Source organism: Lichenostomus cassidix, chromosome 1Aa (assembly GCF_008360975.1).
Source record: "Lichenostomus cassidix isolate B80296 chromosome 1Aa, HeHo_3.0, whole genome shotgun sequence".
NCBI classification, from domain to species: domain Eukaryota; kingdom Metazoa; phylum Chordata; class Aves; order Passeriformes; family Meliphagidae; genus Lichenostomus; species Lichenostomus cassidix.
The window spans coordinates 54,400,682-54,422,455 of record NC_139480.1 but is presented as its reverse complement, the minus strand read 5'-3'; the positions used below and the strand labels follow the sequence as shown (position 1 = coordinate 54,422,455).

Below are 21,774 nucleotides of genomic sequence, written 5' to 3'. Positions count from 1 at the left end.
AATTTGTCAGCATTCTTCTTGAGCTGTGGACACCAACTTGTCATGTGGTATTGCTGCAGTAACATGCCCCTGCATGTGGATGAGTAAAATAGTCTCACAAATCCTACATAACAGCTCTCGTTGCCCTTTGCAGAACTGTGGGATTTGAGGAGTTGTTGTTGCACTGATTTTTCTCCAAGGCCTTTCATTCTTCTCCAAAGTCATGACCTCCTAGAACAGAATCTTCCATTTTTTGGTGTGTTCTGCATTTTATTGTTATTAAGACATACAGAGGTTTGGACATAATGGCACTCATATTGTTTGCTTCTAGTCAGTTTAATAAATGATGCCTAAACTGTTGGCGGTGACTTGACCTCATCCCCCCCTTTTTTTGTGTGTCCTTTCTAAACACAATTAATAATTATTTTCTGTGTTATTTCATTTCATAAAGAAAACCCCAAATGAGACAGACAATACATACTTCATAAGTTTTCCCATTAGAAGCCCATTCATCTGTTTATGATTTTTTGCTTTAAATTGCACGTTGAATTCTGTCAGTCACTCAGTTGTTAAGCCATTTGATAACTATCCTTCTGGGCTTACTTTATCAAAAATTTTGACTTACAGGATTGTGTCACACTGCACAGTTTATCAAACTTCACCAGAATGGTATTTTCATTATTAGCAAAAGCAGAAGATAATCTTCAGAAGTTTCAGAAGGTCTGTTTTTGCAAACCTGTACAGAGGCAGTTATTACAACATTACGCCAGTTTTAAAACTGCCATCAGTATATAGTAGTTTAATTTTGTGTTAATGGAATGCAAAATCAGTTATTTCTTTGCCTTACCCAGAACTGATACCAAGCTCACTGCAGAGGATTGGATATCATTAGAAAGTGTAGAAAGTACTCCCAGGTACTTTTGGAAAAGTATCATTGCATGAGAGATTTCTCCCAGTTCTCTGGGATTTTGTATCTCTTCCAAACTTTCTGAAAACCTTTATTAGTAGAACAGAGATCCCCAACAGCTCCTCTTTCGTAATTGGCTGCAAGTTAGACATATATAAAGATTTAATAAGCCTGGTTTTTGTGCATCTTCCTGGATTAATGCTGAAATATTCTCACTGTATCACAGAAATACTTGTTGGATGTAGCTGCCTTTTCTGTGTAATCACTGATAATCTGAGCATTTAATGTAGAGTGAGAACCAGAAGACATCACCAGATCCTCTAGTTCAGCCTCCAGAACATCCTGAGTATAATTCCAGTTCCTTAAGAAGTTTGCAGAGTTATTTAAGACAGGACAGATAAGTTTTGGTAGTGTAATAGAGTGAGCTGGTGCTGATGCAGGTATCCATGATAAGCCTTAGCTACCTCTGTCAGCCATTGGTTCCTGGCACATCCCCATGTGGAACCAGCCTTTTGCAGGCTCAGAGAAGGCAAGTGAATAAACCATTGTATTAAGGCATTTAAATCAAGTTTAAGGACCAACGAGTGTAATGAAATACGGACTGAGAAAACGTAATTTGTTTGTGTCTACATGTTCCTACTGGAATAATTATTCCCTATTGGAAACTTTTGCCTGTCAATCCCTAGCTATTTAAAACTGCAACAACAATATCCAGTTGTTGCTTTCTTGTGTCCTCTGTCTTTATCCTAGCTTTTGTTAGGGACAATGCACTGGTATTCATCAGCAACAATAAGACTGTTATGTTTCATTGTCGTTTTTCCAAAGCTATACAATGTTCTAGCCATTATGGAAGGGTTGCAGTCAGCTGAGTGATGTTTACATGCCACTTCCATACACTAATAAGAGGTATAAAAGAAAGTGTATTGTAGCCACCAGGGCAGAGATTCAGCTTGGAAGGCCAGGACTTCTGCCTCGTGTAGAAACGCTGTTGGGGAAGATAGCACTGCACTGCCGAGTGTGCTTTTATTTTTGGCCTCTGCTGGAGTACCATGAGTGTCAGTAGTAGCTGCTGCAAACTGCTTATTCATGCTGCTGCTGCGATCATTTGCTTTTGGGCAGTATTAATTTTGTGGCTATGCTAAGTTAGGAATCCATTTCCAAGGACATCAATGGCGTGGCTGTCTCGCTGGTCCTGGCAGCAGCTGCTCTCGTCCGTGTGATGGGGCTGTTCTTGACTGTGTTTGTTGGCATTCCCATAAAAGCATTCCCACACACCTACGCCAGCGGGATCAGCACTTTTTCTGGAAGCAGGGTCTTTCCAGCTTTTTGTAGCGTGGTGCCTCACAGTCACATGCTGGAGGTGACGGGCGTTTCTGATGCATTCCTCAGGCGTTTCTCCGCGCGTTTCTCAGCCCCGGTTTGTGGGGCTGGGCTCTCCTGCTCTTTGTAGTGGCAGCTCATTTCACAAGACTCATGGAAGTCATATGGCTGCCTGAGGCCGTCACAAAGGGGATGAAGATCCCGAGTTTGTGAATATGTGGGTTGAGCCTGAGGGTGCATTTTTGACACAGCTGTCAGGCGAAGCAGAGGTTCCACCACACTTCTGCTTTTCAAACATCCTTGACTCTTGACGCTGTGGCTTCTGGGAACTATAACTGTTTCTGTATTCACGGGAGGTTCAGAGAGAGCAGGAATCCTAATAATTAAGACCTCTTGGAAGAAGTAATGAAACCTCTGCCTTAGTTTGGATATGGGTGGAGCAGAATTCCCCTCTCCATAGCCAGCTGGAGAAACATCTTCATATCCCCTGGTGTCTTTGAAGGTTACCAGGCAGGAGGAAGATCTGAGATGTGCTAGCAGTTCCTTGCTTCCAGGTAATCAGACCCCAGTGCTAAATCACTCATTTTATAAGTCAAAAGCTATTTTCTGGTTTTCAACATTCTTCTTGATAAAATAAAGGCTCTTTTGGTTGAACAATAAAGCTTGTGACCACAGGTAGTATTCTTAACTATATATAGATGGCTTTTGGTGTTTCTTCCCGTGACTGCACTGTGACTGTTTATATAATTTACCATTAGTCATCAGCTGACTGCATAGGTTGCTGGTTGTGGATGTTGACTCAAACTGAGTGGTTAGTCAAGTTTTATGGCAAATGCCAAGATTTCTGTTTAAAAGATCATGTCTCAAGGCAGTGCCCATTCTGGATTGGGTCCTAGTCAGGAGTTAAGAAGGGTTTCTGCTATGTGATCCGCTTTGTTCAACACAGTTTTATGACTCTGTGATATACATGCCTGAGAAAGCTTGAAAAGGGCCTTCAGCCTTCTTCTCAGTCCATGTTTATCAGTTCTTCTGGGAACTCTTTTTCCCATCAATAATACGTTTTTCTTCATCAGGAGATGAAGAAAATGAGGGTCACTTTGCTGTGAGACACTGGATTTTCGTCCCAGCTGCAGACAGAATGTTGAGCAGGAGGAGCTGGTGCTCTTAAAATTGCTTATGAGCTTGGTTAGTGTAGCCTGTCCATGTACTCTGGGTTAAACCCCATCACAAACCAGGCTGGGAAGGAATCTGTCTCTGTGTGAGTTCCTCAGAGACTTCTGGTTCTTTGCCTTCCTCTGTAGTGTAGAGCATACTGGATTAAACTCGCCTGGAAAATCCACCCAATAAATTCCCTGTGGGTGACACTCCTTATTTTTCTTGAAGGCATTGTATTTATATCTTTTGATATTTTACTGTAGTCCTTGTGCTTTCCTTGGCTGTTTGAGGGAACTCTTTACAGACTGTGATCAAATGAAAACACCAAAATGGGAGAACTAGGAAAGAATGGCTGGTTGGTGTTGTCAGGCGACACACAAAATCCTGCATTTTGGCACTTGTTTGAGGTGAACAAGGCTGCTGTCTTTGAGGCTTGTGAAGCAGTGAAGCCCCACTGCAGTGTGTGGTTGCCACTGGAAATATTGCTAAGTTCACAGAGAAGTGGGAGTGTCTGGGAGTTGCTTCCCCACTGCCTGCTGTCTGCGGTGGCCACAGAGATGTTTTGATTGCCAAGTTGACTGCTGCACTAATGTGCAGGCACTGGCGAGCTGCTGAATGCTGAGAATGCTTCTAGTGCACATATTTTTTAGAATTTTCTTTTCATTAAAACCAGATAGTTTAGTAAAAGTAGTGAAAAATTGTTCCATTTTGCTGCCAAACTCTTGAAATTACCAATTTTTCCCTTCTGTGTTGGTCATTGGAGAGCTTGCTTACTCTTCTTTATAAAACCTGAGGTTACACATAGCCTGCAGTTGTTGTGTCACCTTCTGCCTCTGCAAAGCTGAGTGTTGACTGCAGGTGTTCTGTGGAGACTGAAGGCAAACTAAAAATGCCAAGTAATTGGTACCCCTGACTTTCACTCCAACGTGTCTTGTGTTGCAGAACATAAGTAAAATGAAAGGGAAGATCTTCAAGGAGCTGCATGCAAATTTTGACTGGTTGTGGTTTTGGAAGTCAAGGAACAAGGAGACACAGAGAATGCTTTTTAAGCTGTTCTATCAAATGTCATATCTCTGTTTTAATATTTTATGTGATGTGGCTTCTTTCAGATGATCAGCTGGATTCTCTGAGATCAGAGAACAGGGAGTGGTACTACTCAGCTGCAGAAAATAGGAAGAAAGTACTGCCATGGCAGGGTAGGGCACAGACACACTGACTGCAGAGCACTGGCTGTTTGTGGAGCTTGTTTCAATACACACATCTTACAGACAGCCAGTCACAATTATTAAGGTGGAAGTGTTTTATTTATAATCAGTAAGTTTAAAACAAACTTCAAAAAAAGTTTATACAACACTATTTTAGAATTTTCCCCTGGGATTTGTTAGATAAGACCATTAGATGTTTGTTTTCTGGACAAGTTTCCTATTTGTGTGCTTACTAATTCTAATGGAAAGGCCTACTAAATTATGTATCTATGTTAAACAGCTTGCTTTTCAAACAAAGGAAATTGGCCACAACTCTCATTTCTTCTATTTTTATCTTTCTCCTAAAGGGCAACACTTTAAGGAAAATACTCCTGTATCGGTACTTTAAAGGGGAATATGGAAGTGGCATGAATGGGCCCCTGTCTGCCAGCTACAGCAAAACTGCACAAGTGGGAGGTAAATCAACACACAGCATTTCAGGAGAGCAAAATTAGCAGCACCATTTTTTCTAATAGGCACATTGGACATGCTCCAGGCATTCAGTTGGTAAATAAATCAAACGTGTTCTGTAACCACTTAGAAGAGAGGTAGTATCAGACTTTTCCTATTTTTAAGTTGCACATGCTTGTCTCAGATTGTCCATTTGGAGGTACCAAAGTAGGTACCAATAAATAAATTCAGCAAAGCACAAAACATTTGAAGAGTGAGAATGTTGTTTCTGGAAACGGAATTTTTTTTTTTTTGACATTCCAGATGCTTTATTGATATATGAGAAAAAAAATAAGATCAAAGGAAAAGCTGCTCATGAAAATACTGGTCAGACAACAGAACAGATGTTCCTGAGAGGTTGTAGGATGTGTCAGTTTTTGTTACAACTTCACTGGACAAGACTCTGATGAACCTGCCCTAACTTCCTGTGGGGAGGAAGTTTCTGTAGATGATCTCTGTAGGTCCATTATAACCTAAATTTTTGTATCATTCTGCTGTAGGAGCCATGGGAAGTTACTGTGGGGTGGTTTCTAGGAAAACCAATAATAATGGATGTCATAGAAATGAGGCAGGAGCTAGGTATAGAGCCAGGTCAAAACTGCATTTTGCATTTTCAGTGCACATTGAAGGCATGCCCAGATTTGTCAGCTTTTCCAGATGTTACCCAGCTGTTCCTCCCTAGCTATTTCAGTGTGGACACTGGAAGTGTTTACAGTCTTAATATCCTATATGCCAAATTTTGCTCCCTAAGAAACAAGAGACTGAAGATTCACTATTTTTTTAGTTCTCTCTTAAAAGTGTGTGTGTGGCTTAATCACAAAGTCTGAACCATTTTAATCAGTTTAATCAAAGTAGTACTGGCTGATTAAAGCTACTATATTTTTACTAATGAAGTAGACGCAGTTACATCTTTATAGAAGTAAGTATAGCAGGAAAGATGATAATCTGTGATAATAAAAGATGGTTGATTTAATGAGCTAATAGAATTTAGCAAAATTTTTTCAACCCACACCTTTAATTTGGATTAACTTGAGTCTGTGCTCTTGAAGAATGTTATCATGATGCTGCTGATCCAGGAGTTGGCAAAAGCATTTGGCTTTGAAGGTCAGAGTCATAACCAGGATGGATTTACCAGGACATGATTTTTGTACAGATTAGGCCTGAGATTAAGAGCACGTTTAAAAGTGGTCTCAGAGCACTGACCCTACTCACAGTTTAGTGTATGTATGCAGCAGTGGAATTAAAAAAGTGTTCCGTGAACAAATCAGTGTCATTTCCACTTATTTATTGTCTGAATTTCTTGACAGAACAATGGCTTGGGGATTTGTTTTATTTCTTATTCTTAGAGCCCAACATTGCAGTTTCATACAAAAATCTTGTTTTTATCAAAGGGAATTTTGCCTGAAACAGAATTTCAAAATTCAATTTATTACGTTGCTATTGCGTGCTTTATCAGTACTAATAGATCCTTTTCCATATATGTTTGTGAAGCAAACATGAAGTATATTTGTGTATTTTTTAATCTGCAGGTGGATTTTCAGGACAAGATGCAGATAAGTCTGGGGTGACCATGTTTGATATCCAATGCCTCCTGGACAAAGAAGGTGCCTCAGAACTGGTCATAGATGTGATAGTGAACACCAGGAATGACAGGATTTTCTCAGAAGGCATTCTGCTTGGTATTGCCTTGCTCGAAGGTGGAAATACGCAAACACAGGTACTTATTTAATGTGCTTATTCACATATTGATTCTCAGGTGCATGTGGTCTGGAGACAAATAAGGAGAACCTTTTTGCTGTGAGTTCTGGGAAGTTTGTCACTGTAATATGAATCACTGAAATACAAATGTAAATATGCACTGTTACTGTGCAGTAGCTCGTAGGGGAGACTTCAGTAGAAGAAAATGTGTTTCAGCTGTCCCTTTCTGTGGAGCACTGTACTTTTAATCTGGTCATTGCCATGTGGGCATTATCCCCACCCATTTTAGGTCACTCTTCGTAAAATAAAAGATTATAATACTTTTAAGTTTATAATAACAAATTATTTTCTGGAAGCCTTCAGAGACATTTATCAAAATCTCCAAAGGGAGAAAAACTGGTCATTTGAGAAGACCAGTATCCTAGTCCATAGAAAATATCTTTAAACTGTGGATTCTAGATTTTTTGTGAATTATATCCCTCTTACCCAGATTTAGCCAAATCAAGGCTAAATCTTGATTTTAGCCTAATCTTGAGGGAAGAGACAGAATTGCTATGATGAGAGAAGGCTGGGAGAATTGGGATTGTTTGTAAACTGTTGCAAATGGTACTCAGTCTTCTTGACAGTTGTACTGAGGGACTGGAATTAATAACCTAAAATATTATTTAATATTAAAGTCTGTTTGTAGCACAAAAAAAATCAATATATTCCAAGCTATAATATTACATATTAGATGTTCCATGCTTCCTCTTGTTGTTACATAATGAGATACTTTTCACTGTTATTTGTAGATGGAATATTATGACTCTAGTAAGCTTGGAGGAATGGAGAGTGTCACAAAGTAATTTAACTTCAAGTGTTATATTGTGAAATTTAAAAGATTGCAAATAGCACTGTTCACCATTTTACCCAAATTTTAAAACATTATTATCAATCTTTGTTACCAGCCTTGTATGTTACTTAATGAAAGAACTGGTCAACATTTGTTCTGTGTAAGTGAAGTAATTATGCAGCATTTTTTTTCCCAAAAAAGTGTATTTTTGTATTTCTTCTTCCTTAGAAGATTGATATCTAAGATTTTTTTTTTTTTTGCAGTATTCGACTTACCAGCAACTAAAGGAGCAGAAAAAGTCGGAAAGGTTCTTTAAAGTGCTGTATGATCGCATGAAAGCTGCTCAGCAGGAGATCCGATCCACAGTGACAGTGAACACTATTGATTTGGGGAGCAAAAAGAAAGAGGATGACAGTGACCTGACCGTATCTGTTCCCAAAAAGAGAGGTAAGGAGGCACCCCTGTGAAAGAGGGGAGAAGCACATGTGGACACCTCATGTGCTGCACCACTGATGCGATGTTGAGTTGATCAATAGGCTTTACTATTAATCATTGCTGATCTGCATATTTTGCCTGTTTTTCTCTGAATTATAGTCCATCACAGGTTGGCTACAAGGAATGAGCTTTGATGAAATCAGTGAAGCTCTGCCAGTTTGCATCAATAAAAGATATAGAGCCATGCTTTCAGAGGAGCAGAGGCAGAGGCTGCTGCTAATGGGGCTATTTCACAAGAGCAAGCGCAGGAACTGATTTCCCACCCTGTGGTCTTCCCATTGTTCTCATCATTTATTGTATATGGGAGAGAAATAGTAGGGCTTTTTGTGTTAATGTTCTGTTTCACTCTGGTTTGTGGTTTATTTGGAACATGCATGAATGTTGCTTTGATATTCTTTGTGAGTTGCCTAGAGGTCTTCGAAAAGTTAGGCACCAACAAAGAAAAAGTTGCATTCATTATTATTGTTTTCTTATTGTTTAATCAAATGGGGAGAAAGACTTTCAAAAATAAAGGAGAATTATCTTCTTTTCAGTTAAGGATTCAACCCTGCATCTGAAAGAGGGTATGAAAGGACAGTTAACAGAAGCATCTTCTGCAACTTCCAAGGCTTACTCTGTGTACAGAAGAGAAATGGACCCAGAAATAGATCTGATGGGCTCGGGAGCAGATGCTGCAAATGCAGAAGAGAAATCCACAGAAGAAGCAATCATGAGCCCTGCCATTGCAATCATGCAGCCAATATTGAGATTTCTTCAGCTGCTGTGTGAGAACCACAACCGAGAGCTCCAGGTAAAGTGTTTTGAGCTGAGCTTTTACAGGGGTGTTATTAGAGGGGCTGCACCTCCATAAGGGAAAAAACCCCACACCTTTGCCTGGCTCCTGTTACAGAATAAAGGTGTCTGAAATGTTGGGGTTTTTGGTCCAAGGGTTAAAATTACCCTTTTCAGGAATCATTTGGGTGCTGTGGTGTAGCACGTTTCTGTGTCCTCAGAATTACTTGGGGATCTCAGCACAGCTACATGGAACTGAGAAGGGTCTAAATGTCTCTGTTGGTAAGCTTCCTGTGCACAAATGACTGACCACAGACCTGAAGGGCACAGGAACTTTCTGGGCAGTGTTTGGGTACTTTTCCAAAGGTGTTATGATCATAGGCTTGAAGATGCTGTGTGTGTCCCTGCTATCAGCTCTACAGAAATTACTGCACTCATGGCAAACTTTGCAAAATGTATTTTCTGCAAATACACCTCAGTGCTGTGGCCAGGAGCTTCCCTTCAAGGAGTGGTTGGAGTGGTTTGAGCTGAGCTCCTGTTCTGCCAAATAACAACCATAATGTACCACCAGACCTGCTCAGCTGTGGGCAGTGAGCTTCCAAGAGAAGGACTGTAACAGGTGGATGGGAGCAGGTATACAGGACAGATAAAAGGCATTTAAGGCCAGTGCAGATGTTTGCCAAGTTCACTTTCCTTAGTCCCCCTCGCTTTATGATTTAATTAGGTAATAGTTCTCAACTGCTGCATTGAGGCCTAATGTCTTTTCTGTAGAAGTGTACTTCAGTACCTGAGACACAGTGGTCATATGATCATAAATTGTAATCTTCAATGTTTTCCTGAAAAAAGACTTGTTTGCCTTGACTCTCTTTTTTTTTCCTTGTGTGTGTGTTTGTTCCTTTTCTCTATTCACCAGAATTTTTTAAGACATCAAAACAATAAAACGAATTACAACCTCGTTTGTGAGACCCTTCAGTTTTTGGACTGCATCTGTGGCAGCACCACAGGTGGGCTGGGTTTACTGGGGCTTTACATCAATGAGAGGAATGTGGCTCTTGTCAACCAGACGCTGGAAAGCTTGACGGAATATTGTCAGGGCCCATGCCATGAAAACCAGGTAGGGCTCAAATCAGTTCTGGGTGCAGAGGAATCTATCTGGATGTGTGGTGTCTGGGTGCTTATCACAAACCTTTCAGTATTGCTCATAACAGAAATTCACTTGTAGCTGCTGTGACTAGACTTAACATGCTTCAAGCTTTCATAGGGCCTGAGCGACCCTTTTAAATCAGAACTCAAAACAGACACTTCCACTAGTACTTCTTCCTCTGGGGGTTCACAGTCCTTTTGGAGAGAGTTTCATGTTTTATGTTGGTATGTCCATGGCTTAAACCTCACTTTGTGAGATTGGTTTGGAATCTCAAGTTTTGGAGGTGCATTGCAAACACAGACTTGTGTTCTTCATTTTCACACATTTTGCCCTTGCTGCTGTTTATACACATTGCAAACATTTCCTTTCCTTACTTCACATGACTGCCACAAAGTTTAGCTAGCCATCCTACTGTACCACCTAGCAGCATCTTTAATTATGGCATCAGCAGTGAAATGGATGAGACTAAAAACCATGCTTCTGATCTCCTGTGCCTTGCTCTCTGCAGTCTTTTGAAGTCACACAGCTGTGATTTTTGGTAAAATCTCTTTAGTACCGTGCTGAAGAAGTATAGAAAGAGAAAGGATGTAGTTATGTGCTGCCATATTTGATCTGAAGAGAACTGTAGTAGTGTGCAGATGAAACTGCAGAATTTTTACTGTGGATTAGCAGTAGGAAAATTGTGGTGAGTGAAATTACAGAAGCAAATTCTTCTTTATGCTAGAAAAAGCTGAGGAAATATATGCAATATTAACGCTTCTTCATTAATGTGCACCAATGAAATGTAAAGTGCTATTATTACCATTGCTGGTAATCAGCTGCCTTTACTTAATATTTTAAAAACAAACAAAAATCACTTAGTGGACTGAATTTTGAACAGCCATATTCAATCCACTTATGAATGGGAAAAACAACTGTGAGAAATGCATAGTTACAGGACTGGAATTGAAATGTTACATGTTAACGTGTTCTCCAACAAATTTACGTGAAAAGTACTGGAGGAATGCTGATATGGAAGGGAATGATGAATTACACTTTATTACTTAGACCTGCGTGCTGGGAAGTCACTCAGGATTTGAGTTAGACTTGTTTACAATAATTGCAAGTCTAATTCAGTGCATTTCAGGGGCAAACGCTCCATGCTTGCACTTTCATTTTTTCCCCTCTGTCTTTCTGGGAAACTTTTCCTATTGTCCTATAAACCTGCCAGAAGAAAAAGTGCTATAGGCTTTTGTATAACTGGCTCTTATGCACAAGGCCTAGAAGGTTCAGAACTCCAGCTGCAAAGGCATTTGGGAAGTACCACTGGTCACAAATACAGCTTTGTGTCCCATATCCAGAAATATCCTTCTGTGCAGGACACGTCCAGACGCATGGAGAGATCCTTGCTGTTCACAAACACTTTGTGCTATAACAGCAGTGTAAATGCTGGCTGCTGAGGGCAAATGAAGAATCTGAGCGTGCAAATTGGGTTGTGCCTGCAGCTGAGCAAGTGTTTCATGTCTGAGGCTGGCATGTGCTCAGCTGAATCTGGCAGTGCTCTTGAGGGCTGCTGTCTGGAACTTGTACCACTTGGTGCCAAGCCCTGCAGGATTCACTGGCAGCAGATTTTAGCTTGCACCACCTTTTTTCCAGTTGGGTGTTTCGCTACTGGCAGTGTTTGGGTTAGTTGTGTGCCACACAAGTCTCCCCCAGCACTTCTTGTGGCATGTTTTCAGGCTGTTCTGCTTTGGCTGAAAGGTTCATTGCTGTTGCAAGGTCTTTATTAGTTCTGGGTCCTTCTTTTGGAAATTTGCTGATGTGCATATTCTCTCCCTCCCTCTGGCTGTCCTGTCTCTCTCTTTTTCCTGCTCCTCCCCTCCTTCTCTCCTGCCCCATTCTCTTCTCTTCTCTTATTTTGCAGACGTGCATAGCCACCCATGAGTCTAATGGGATTGATATTATAATTGCTCTCATCTTGAATGACATAAACCCTCTTGGCAAATACTGCATGGACCTGGTGCTTCAGCTCAAGGTACAGTATTTGTAAATTTGTTTATGTGAATTTGTGTAACAACAGAAAGCATACCTATGTGGGAGCTCCAGGCAGCCTGACATTTACTGCATCTTACCACAGCATCATATACTCAGACGCCTTTGAAAAAAAGAGCTTGCAAATGAATTCAGCTCAGCTTCTGAATCCTTATCAGGCCCTCTGCCACAGGCCTTTTGACCTACTGCTGTGTTGGGAGAATGTCCTCAGCTTTTTAAAAAAAACTTCTATCAAACAGGCATGACATAGCTAGCATGAAAAGTCTGTATTGTGGATGTAAAATCTCTCAAGACTGATAAATAGCCACACTGTACAGGCATGCAACAAGTCTCTGTGTATAGTGAACTCTTAAAAACTACTTGAGAAGGAAATGTTGTGAAAAAGAATAATACATCAGATGACCTGCAATGTCAAACGAAGTTGAAAACAAGGTTCAAGTAAATTGTTTTTTATTTCCCTTCTCAGTGTCCTCTGAGGGGAAACACAAAGTGTAGAGTGTGAGGGCAAAGACTAGAGCAGGAGGGCTTATAAAGGAATTTTGTTCTGTATTCTGGGGAGACTTAGATAGGATTCTAGATAAGTTTCTCCTGCCTGTGTGCCACAGCATGCAGAGGGGAGCCCTGCAGCTGTGCTGTCTGCCAAGTAGGGTAGAATCTGTCCAGGAGGAGCTCTGCGTTATTTCTTTTTCTTGCCTCCCGAATTAAGTATTTCCATTGCAGATGGTCTGTTTCCTCCCCAAACCAGCAAATACTTTGTGGTAGCTGCATTGCATCATATTGGCAACGTTTACACATGTCTAATAAAATAATTAATGTAGCTATATATCATGTACAATGAAACACTGAATAAACAGTGCTTTACATATGATTTTAATAACTGTAATTACATTTTTGAATGGCAATGTAATTCAGGTCCCCCTCTAGCAAAACACTTAGGCAGACATTTAACTTTGAACATGCAGACAGTTCTTTTGAAGTCCAAATTTCAGTCTCTGTAAAGATGTAGCTGCATTCACTCCAGTGCCATTTTGATTTGCCATTGTCATGAAGTGAGCAAATGCTTGTAGAACAGCTTTTTTGTGTAGTAACCAAAAATGGAGTTTAGAGACATCTCTGCAAGGACTAATGTTACCTTGTTCACAGGAGGCTCAGACTTACTTAAATAACAAAAATGGTGGTGAATGATAGCAGAGGTTCAAACTGTGGAAATTATTCAGATTTTACAGAATCAGTCATTTGTTTTAGGAGGGATGTCTTGAGGTCACCTTGTCCCACCCCCCTGATCAAGCAGGGTCAGCTAGAGCAGGTTTCCCAGGACCATGTCCAGATGAATATCTCCACAACTGGAGACTCCACGACCATTTTGGGCAATCTATTCCACTGTTTGATCGCTCTGACAGTATGAAAGTACATCTGTGTTTAGATAGAATTTCATGGATATTTTATTTTGTCTCTTGCCCTCTGATTGGACACTGCTGAGAGGGGTCTGGAACCATCTTCTACATGTCCTCCCAGCAGGTATTTCTACCCATTGATAAGATCCATCTAAGCCATCTGTTTCCCGGCTAAACAGTCACAACTTTCAGTGGCTCCTTATATGAAAAATGCTCCATTCCCTTCATCGTTTTCATGGCTTTTGCTGGACTCATTCCATTAAGTCCATATCATTCTTATACTGGGAGCTTGGAACTGGACAAGTTGCTCAGCCACATCTCATCTCAAGAATTGGATCCAAATTAAGAAGCTGCCAGTTTTGATTTTGAGTGGCAACACACTGAAATAATAAAGCACTGAATTTACCATGTAATGTTTAACATTGACACTCTGTCAGTGTTCATAGGCAACTGTGAAGTTGCAAATACATAAATTTTTGCAGTGAAAATACAGAATTCAAAGTATATAGGCCCATACATTTGCAATTACAAACAAGCTCAGACACCGTTTGCAGGGAACATTGTATGTTGAACTTACACCCCCCAATCAAAGGAAAGGCAATGCAGAATTGTATTTTCCCATGCCATCTTAGTTTAGCTTGTTTTGCACATAGTTTTTGATGTGGTATTTAATTACATCTTCATGGATTATATTTTCCAGTGGACTCCCGAATCATTTAGTGAGCAGAGCAGGCAGTGTTCACTGAGTGCACAGATGGCCAGTGCTCTATTCTGCCTCTTTTTATTTTGAGTGTGACCCTGTGGCCTTCCTTACTGACTGGTGTGTAAGCCCTGCCACACAGTAAGACCTCAATATCTGCCACATCTGTGATGAGACATTGTAAGTCTAAGGGTAGAGAGAGTCCAATACAAGTGTCTTATTTTTTCTCATTGCTGTATCTAATTGCTTCCCTCATTAATTTATTTTTCCAAAATTTTTCTGAGGAGATGAGCAGGGAACCCAGGTGAAAGTGAAAGACCAGAAGAACTTCAGGCTTTCCTGTTTTGTGGCACCTGGAAACTGAGTTTTCACAGTACTAATGTGTTATGAACTTTGTGCTGTGTTTTCCAAGCAATGGACATCTTTTCCTCACTGATGTCTGGGATTAGAAATCAGATCCTAGGGTCTCCAAATGTGCAGAAAGTTAGGAACAAGTAGTCAAATAACCATCTCAAATGGCTGCTGTAATTCTAGGCCATGGCATGCCACTTTTGCTGAGTCAGTAGCAAGAAGCTGGCTGTTGATGGCACAAAGTCTTACTCAGCCTCTACCTTTCCCAGCTTCCTGGAAGCTGTGGCAGGCTTCTCTCCATCCCCAGGGTTATCTGCGCTGGGAAATAGCTTCAAAGTCCTCCTCCCCCGTGAGTGAGTAGACTGTTGCCTCTCTCCTGTTTCCTCCCTTTCCTTCTCAAGCTACCTGGCAGCCTGTCATGGCCCCTTCCCTCCTCCTCTGTTTGAGATCCTGTCAATGCTACCACGACTGACCTGGTCACCACTGCAAGGCAAAACTGCAACAGAAGAGGAAGCATCCTGCTTTTCAGAGCGGCATCCTGTTGGGAATGCTCATGGAAATGCTGTCCTCTCCCTCCAGTTCTCGTTTGCTGTGCACATTGAATTTCTGCAGTGTTAGTTGCAGGGGAAGGAATCTCACTGGACCTTTCCTGTAGATGGTCCTGATTTGATTTCAGGCAAAAGGAAAGGGAAATGGCAAAATGTGGAGTGCTCTTCTCCTTGAGCCAGTCCCACTTAAGGCTTTTCTCCTCATCTATAAATTCTTTATCCTTATCTCATTCCTGTGTTGGCAAACCCAGGCTCCCCTGTCCTGGATTCTCATTCAACTCCCAGTCTCTTCTCCCAGAAGTTTCCTATTCCCCAGTTATATACAAGTCTTCATTCTAATCTATTCTCCTTCCATCTACCTTCAGTCTCATCCTTCAGTCAGAGATGTTTAAACCTCAGCTTGACACAGCCCTGGGCAACCTGCTTTGAGCAGGAATTGGACTGCTGAAACCACAGTCCAGAGGGCACCCTTTAGTGTGTGGTTTTGTGATCCAACCGGCACAGTTTTGTGGTTCTGTGCTCACTGAGAATAAACTCTGTGGGCTTTTAGCTATGAAATTAGCATGTTTCTGCTCTGTAGCACTCAAATTGTAATTTACTAAATGCTTCCGAGTTGGACAACTTTGGCTGGGAGACTACAACTCATGTGATTGTTCTGTTGGCCTCCAGTGCTCCTTATTCTCAGCTCTACTATCAAAACTTGGGGATACAAAGGCAGCTTATAGCATAAGTTTCTTGAACATGTAGGGAATAAAATCTTTCTTTTTGCCCTGGTCCCAAAACCAGCTGAACCCTTTTCCTCTGAAACTGCCCATGCCAATTGTCTGAGGCACACCCTCACTGGAGAGATTTCAGTTGGAATTGCTATACTGGCAATAGCAGCTGAGAATGAGGTTGTAGGGTGGGTTGGGAGTTTTCCTGGTCCTTACCTCTTCTCTTGGGGATACATCCTGCTTTCAAGTGTTCAGACAGCTCTGTCTATAACAGGGGATGATGAGGAGATGCTGGAGCAGGTCAACCAAGGCCACCCTGCTCTGCCAGAAAGCACTCAACCCTCCAAAACCATTCTTCCTCTTCTATTCACAACAGCTGATTTAGCTGGAAGACAGACAGGTCTCTGAAGTCTGAGGCACCACTGGGCTACTGCTGTTAAAGCTCATGCTGTTCAATCCTTAGGAGAGGTCTTGGGGAAAAGCAGCCAGTTGACAAAGCAAAGGTTGTCTTTATATATTCCCCCAGGAATATTCAGTAGTGAAACAAAGTCTCAGGAGTGTATGAAAACAGTTTATTTTACAGCCTTTCAAATAATAACCAGTTGGATTTTGTAAAAACCAGAGGGGAAGGAAACCTGCTGGAATGATAAAACCTTTTGTGTAATATGTTTTGTAATTACCTCTGTTGAGTCTTGTTTTAACAGAAGGCCAAGGCAAAAATTGCTAGGTGGGCAATAAGGCAAGGGAATGGCATTTAATTTCTTGTGCACAGTCTACAGCTAGGCTCTGTATTTAAGTAAAATATTTTTCAGCGTTTAAAATTTTTCTTCCAATATAGCGTGCAGAGTTACTTTTACAGTATGCTGACATTAAAAAACCCTATTAAATATGTCAGTAAAATAAAAGATGCAAGTAGTTGAAAATCTTATCCACTAAAAAAGTGGTCCTCATAATCTCAATTAAAACAAATGCAAGGGTCATTAATCCATGAAAGAGATTTAAAATTTGCATTAATTTGGTTTTGTGTCTCTAGAACAATGCCTCCAAGCTTTTGCTGGCTATTATGGAAAGCAGGCAAGACAGTGAGAATGCGGAAAGAATCCTTTTCAACATGAGACCAAGAGAACTGGTGAGAAAACTTGTGAATATTCATAAATCTTTTGGCTGAAAAAAAATCTGTCATTAAAACATTTTTAAAATGATCTGCATCTAAGCTGAAAAGTGTTGGCAGCGTATGGTGGCACAATGTATCAGGATAGTACTAATTCACAAAAAGTACTTTAAAAGGATCAAGCATGCATGATTTCAGTCTTTACGACTTCATTATTTTTATCTGTTCCAAGCACTTTTCTGTAATTGTTTCCTAACTAAATTATCATACTCTGGTAGACTGTCTTCAAGTGCAGTTTGTCAGGGGCTGGCAAATTAAGCTTGTACAGTTTGTGAAGCAGTGCTAACAGAAATGTGTGTGTAGACATAGAATATATTTATTATATATGTGTGTTTTATATTTATGCCTCATGAACAAAGGGAGTTACAAACAGTTGTTGCTGTGTTTTGGAACAGCCCTGATGTTTGTGGAGCTCTCCAGGAACTTTAAATGGATTAGAAATCTGGAGAAGTTGTTTCCAGTGCTATTGATCATGAGACACTGAGAGATCTGGGAATTCTGTAGGAATTTTGAGGAAGTATCTGAGGGCATTGGTGCTGCCCTCAGGCAGAGCCCAGTGCCTGCTGGTTTCAGGGAGTCATCACTAAGGTGACATCTAGGGTACAACTGCAGGATCAGGCCTTGTGTGGGGAACCCCATGTTGGTCCTGCAGGAAGCTTTTGAATATTTGGAATTTCCCCAGCACCCTGCCCAGATCCTCCTTTCTTTTCTGATTTAAGTGTGGGTTTTTTCCTGTGAAATTGTGTTGCTGCCTCTTCTGGCCAGAGGAAGATCATGGCTGCACTCTAAGTGCTGCACAACACTACCTGCCATATCTAGACCTGTCTTGAGAAGCATTTGTGAAAATCATTGCTCAGAAAGGCGCAGCATTCCTGTTCCTTTCTCGTGGCTGCTGATGAAAAATGTAGTGGTTTGGAGCTTCATAAATCCGTCAAGCTTGTCTTTATTCAGAAAGTGTTTCTCGGGCTGCTCGCTCTTCTTGCAGAGCTGCAGGGCACCCATCCAGGCTGGAGCTGAACAAAGTGGCTGTGTTCAAACACAGTGTGTTTTTTCCCCAAGAACCACATTTATTTCATCTCTCCCTGGCTGGGTTTGCATTGCAGGTGGATGTGATGAAGAATGCATACAACCAAGGTCTGGAATGTGACCACGAGGAGGAGAACGGAGATGATGGCATCTCCCCAAAAGATGTTGGCCACAATATCTATATTTTGGCACATCAGGTATGTCTGATTTGTTTGCTGATGGCTTCCAGAAAAGCTTTACATGGTTTAATTCCACATTGTCACAGGTGGGGTGATGCACTTCAGCTGTAAGAGAGAAGTAACAGCATGTTTACTGATAAAAAAACAAAGCTTGATAGCAAATGTGACAGTGGGTTAATAAGATTCAATGGCAAGGCATACTTGATTATTTCCTGCATACAGGACAGGCTCAGCCAAAAGTGTCAGGGAGACCCTCCTGTTGAGTTGTGATGTTAAGGAAGGACCCTCCTGCATTCCAAACCCCTCAGAGGGGAGTTTAGGTGCAGCTGGATCCAGACTTAATCCCAGACTTGCCCAGCCATTTATGTCTAAAGGATTATATGCACATGATCAATCCTTTATATAGTTTAGCTAAGATTTCAGAGTTTAGCATGCTATTTACCACTTCCCAAGAGTCTGCTGTGGTAAGGAATCTCTCATTCTTGGGGAGCAACCTTGAGAGGCATTCCCTGCTCAAGGGGAGATCCTGAATATGTTGGTCCTCCCATTGAGGAGAAATTTCACGCAAAGTGTTATTTGGTTGAAATAACAATGTAGAGCAAAACAGTGAGTGTCCACCTAGTTTTGTCTTCTTTTAATATTAACAGATCATTTATATCAATCAAATAATAAATTATGTTACCATTATTGGTGTATTTTAAATGGTGCCTTTGGCTATGATACCAAGTGAACTTAATTTCAGAAGATAACTATTTTTTTAGATGTATTACATTGCCAATGAGAATAATTGGGCATTTTCACTGCTTTCTTCTTTTGAATTATGCTGTAGTGCCCTCGAGCTTTTTCTGATCACTTTTACTTCTCTGGTAAAGGTAGAAGGTACACTGAAGGTTTTTATTTAATGGGCTATTTATTCTTCAGAGCACTTGGTGTCAAAAATAGTTTATCTTTCAATTATGTTCAAAGTATTGAAAAGTTTTTTGTCATTAAAAGAGTAAGGACCACAAACTTCTCGGTTATATAATAAATTTGGTATTTCATATAAGGGCCAAATTTTTTTTAATGTTTTTCCTGAGTAAGAAGAAATAAATAGATGGGGATAGGGAGTGTTCCTCATTACTTAAATTTATTAAGTGTTGTTAGGAATTGAATACTTGGTGGAAAAAAGACAAGAAAGCAATCTATAGTTACAGTAGTATTATGCAATGTTTCTTTCAAGCAAGGAATGCAGAAAGACAGTTACTGAGTTATGCTGGTGTGCTTGAAGCACATTTAAAGAAGTAAGTATTGCTATTATGTTGTTGTTGTGGTTGACCATGTTCTACTCACACTGTGTAGGGCTGTCCATAAGATACCCATCAAAAATGACAGTATTTTGGAAAGCATCCGCAGCTCCTTCCCTTGTAGGACTATTTACTACTAGTCTGAATGATGCCTGCCAAATCGAAATGTCAGTGTTTTATGTCTTCTGCCTACAGTTTGTGTTAAATTACTTAGCAGGGTCTTTGACTTGGAAAAGATGGTTTGGGGCAGTGGAATCCAGGCCTAAAGCTGTAAATGGGGTGACTCCTGGGGTCATTTTACACAAGAGGCCACTACCAGGGGTACACTAGCTAGCTGAGGTGTAGGTTAAGCTCTGTCCCTAGGCTCATATCCATGGTGCTGGGAGGTCCATGATGCCACTCCACAGCTATTCCTGATCTGTAGCTAGCATTTTGGTTGCATAAGGTGGATATTTTTACAGCAATTTACTGAGCTCCTTCCTGTTCTGTAAAATTAAATGTCATGATTGGCTCTGTATGCTGTAAAAATATCCATCTTTTTACCAAAAAAAAAAAAAAAAGAAAAAAGAAAAAAAGTCTGATTTCTTTTTCTTGCATTTCTGTAACACAGTACGTGTGTTTACGATAGCTTTGCAGCCATGTCAAGCCCCATATCAAAACAAAGCAATGGAAGGGCAGGCAATCTGGGACCTTTCTCTGTCCTCTGCTAGTGAAAAGCTTCAGTTCTTGGCACAGGCCTGCTGATCTTTGACCCCAAACTCTTTCCATATGTGTCCTTTTGCTTGCCCTGGGATGGGCAGGATACAAGCATGGACCCTCCTCAGTAAGGCCACTGTTGCTGGGTTCCTCTGCTGGCTGCAGTCTCCAAACACCTCTGCTTTGCTGTCAAAGTGGCTTTTTGCTGCCTGGGCCTTCTTCTTGGCTTAGCTGACCTGATTTATGTAACATTTCTTTGCTGTCGCAGTTCGCCTGACTTAGCTTTCTTCTGCTACTAGTGTGGCTCTTCAGTCACTTTCCTGACACTTCCTGGTGACCACTTGCTCTAGTTACAGCTTTTTGGTCCCTCTGTAATGGCAGAACCAAGACTGAGAGTTCCCCTTTTTGCTGTTCCAACCCTCAAACACAGACAGTTTATTTTGGGGAGCTCCGACTTTCAGTTTTTGTCGTTGCGCTCTTCAGGCTGCTGGTGGGTTCTGCATTTTGCCACCACTACATCCTTCCTTGCCCTTCCTGTGGTTGACTTTACCAGAAGCAAAAGGCATTTTTGTAAATGTTTGACCCACGGTGCATAGAAAGTTAGGCGTGTGTCACAAGCAAGGCTGAGATTTCTGTTACCAAATCTCCCTTACAGCCGCCCAGCCCCTTCCTAAATGCACTTGTACATGGTGCACACACAGAGATGTGTGGGCGCAGCAGCCACTGATCACATGGCTTCCACATGTTTCCCTGTCCTCTCTTTCCTTTATTTCTTCATCTTCCTCCAGCCTGCCACGTGCCCTGGCTGTGCTGCTTCCCTTGCACTGACCCCGGGCTGTCTGGACACTGCTGCTCCTTACTTTTGCTGCTCCCTGGATGAGCAGAGGGAGAAGGGAGCACCACTGGGAGAAAGCAGAACTGAGCTGTGCACGAGGAACTGCCCTGAACTGGGGCAGGGTCTCCTTCCAGATGTAGCCCTTCTGGTGCTTGAGGTCACATCCTGCAAAAATAAGCCTGTTATTGGTAGGTAGAAAGGGTTCACAATTCTCTTGAAAATCCACGGTGGAAGTTCTGTTTTCTTTCTCTAGTTCAAATGTCATGATCAGAGCCAAGCCTTGACCTTGCTGTTTGTCTCAGTAGTCTCAGGTGAGTGCCAGAGGTGTGTTATGAACAGTTCCATCATCTCTTATACCTCTTTTCTTCCAGCCCCAGTCAATAGGTGTGGTATTTTTACTGCTGTCCTCTTAAGAGGTTGTGTTAAAGCAGGTCACACTTCGTTTTGCCGAGTTAGTAAGGCTGTCCACAAAGAGACTTCATCTTGATGTTATGTCCCTGTAGGAAATTACAAAAGCTTTTGACACAGTAGCACAAAAAAAAGTTTCATTCCTGCTCCTTACCTGCAGAAGCATTAGTGTAATAGAATCAAGTTCTTGAATGGTTACGCAAAAAAATAAATTATAAAAGGCTAAAGAAATCCTCTGGCTTTTCAGATGGCTGCTGGAGCTGGCTGCCTGTTAGTCATAACAAAATATTTCAGAAGTTAGTAAACTAAAACACAGCACTTCATTGGCAATATTTCCATGAGGTTCATGATCCCTTTGCATTTACTAGGAAGTAAGATAAGGCACTGATTATAACCAGAGGCTCCTGTAGTTTGCATGCGTGTATATATATATCTATATCTATA

General features: G+C 41.2%; 1 protein-coding gene across 2 annotated transcripts in view; it reads left to right on the top strand.

Annotated features, from left to right (window-relative positions):
- Positions 1 to 21,774, top strand: part of ITPR2 (inositol 1,4,5-trisphosphate receptor type 2) — a 242,393-nt gene that overhangs the window by 160,734 nt on the left and 59,885 nt on the right. For both annotated transcript variants that reach the window (XM_085049080.1, XM_085049079.1), the window contains 8 exons: positions 4,914 to 5,022; positions 6,585 to 6,772; positions 7,849 to 8,032; positions 8,614 to 8,870; positions 9,765 to 9,965; positions 11,899 to 12,009; positions 16,766 to 16,861; positions 18,007 to 18,126. In XM_085049080.1, coding sequence (XP_084905206.1) covers positions 4,914 to 5,022; positions 6,585 to 6,772; positions 7,849 to 8,032; positions 8,614 to 8,870; positions 9,765 to 9,965; positions 11,899 to 12,009; positions 16,766 to 16,861; positions 18,007 to 18,126 — 1,266 coding nt within the window. The remainder of the gene's footprint in view (positions 1 to 4,913; positions 5,023 to 6,584; positions 6,773 to 7,848; positions 8,033 to 8,613; positions 8,871 to 9,764; positions 9,966 to 11,898; positions 12,010 to 16,765; positions 16,862 to 18,006; positions 18,127 to 21,774) is intronic.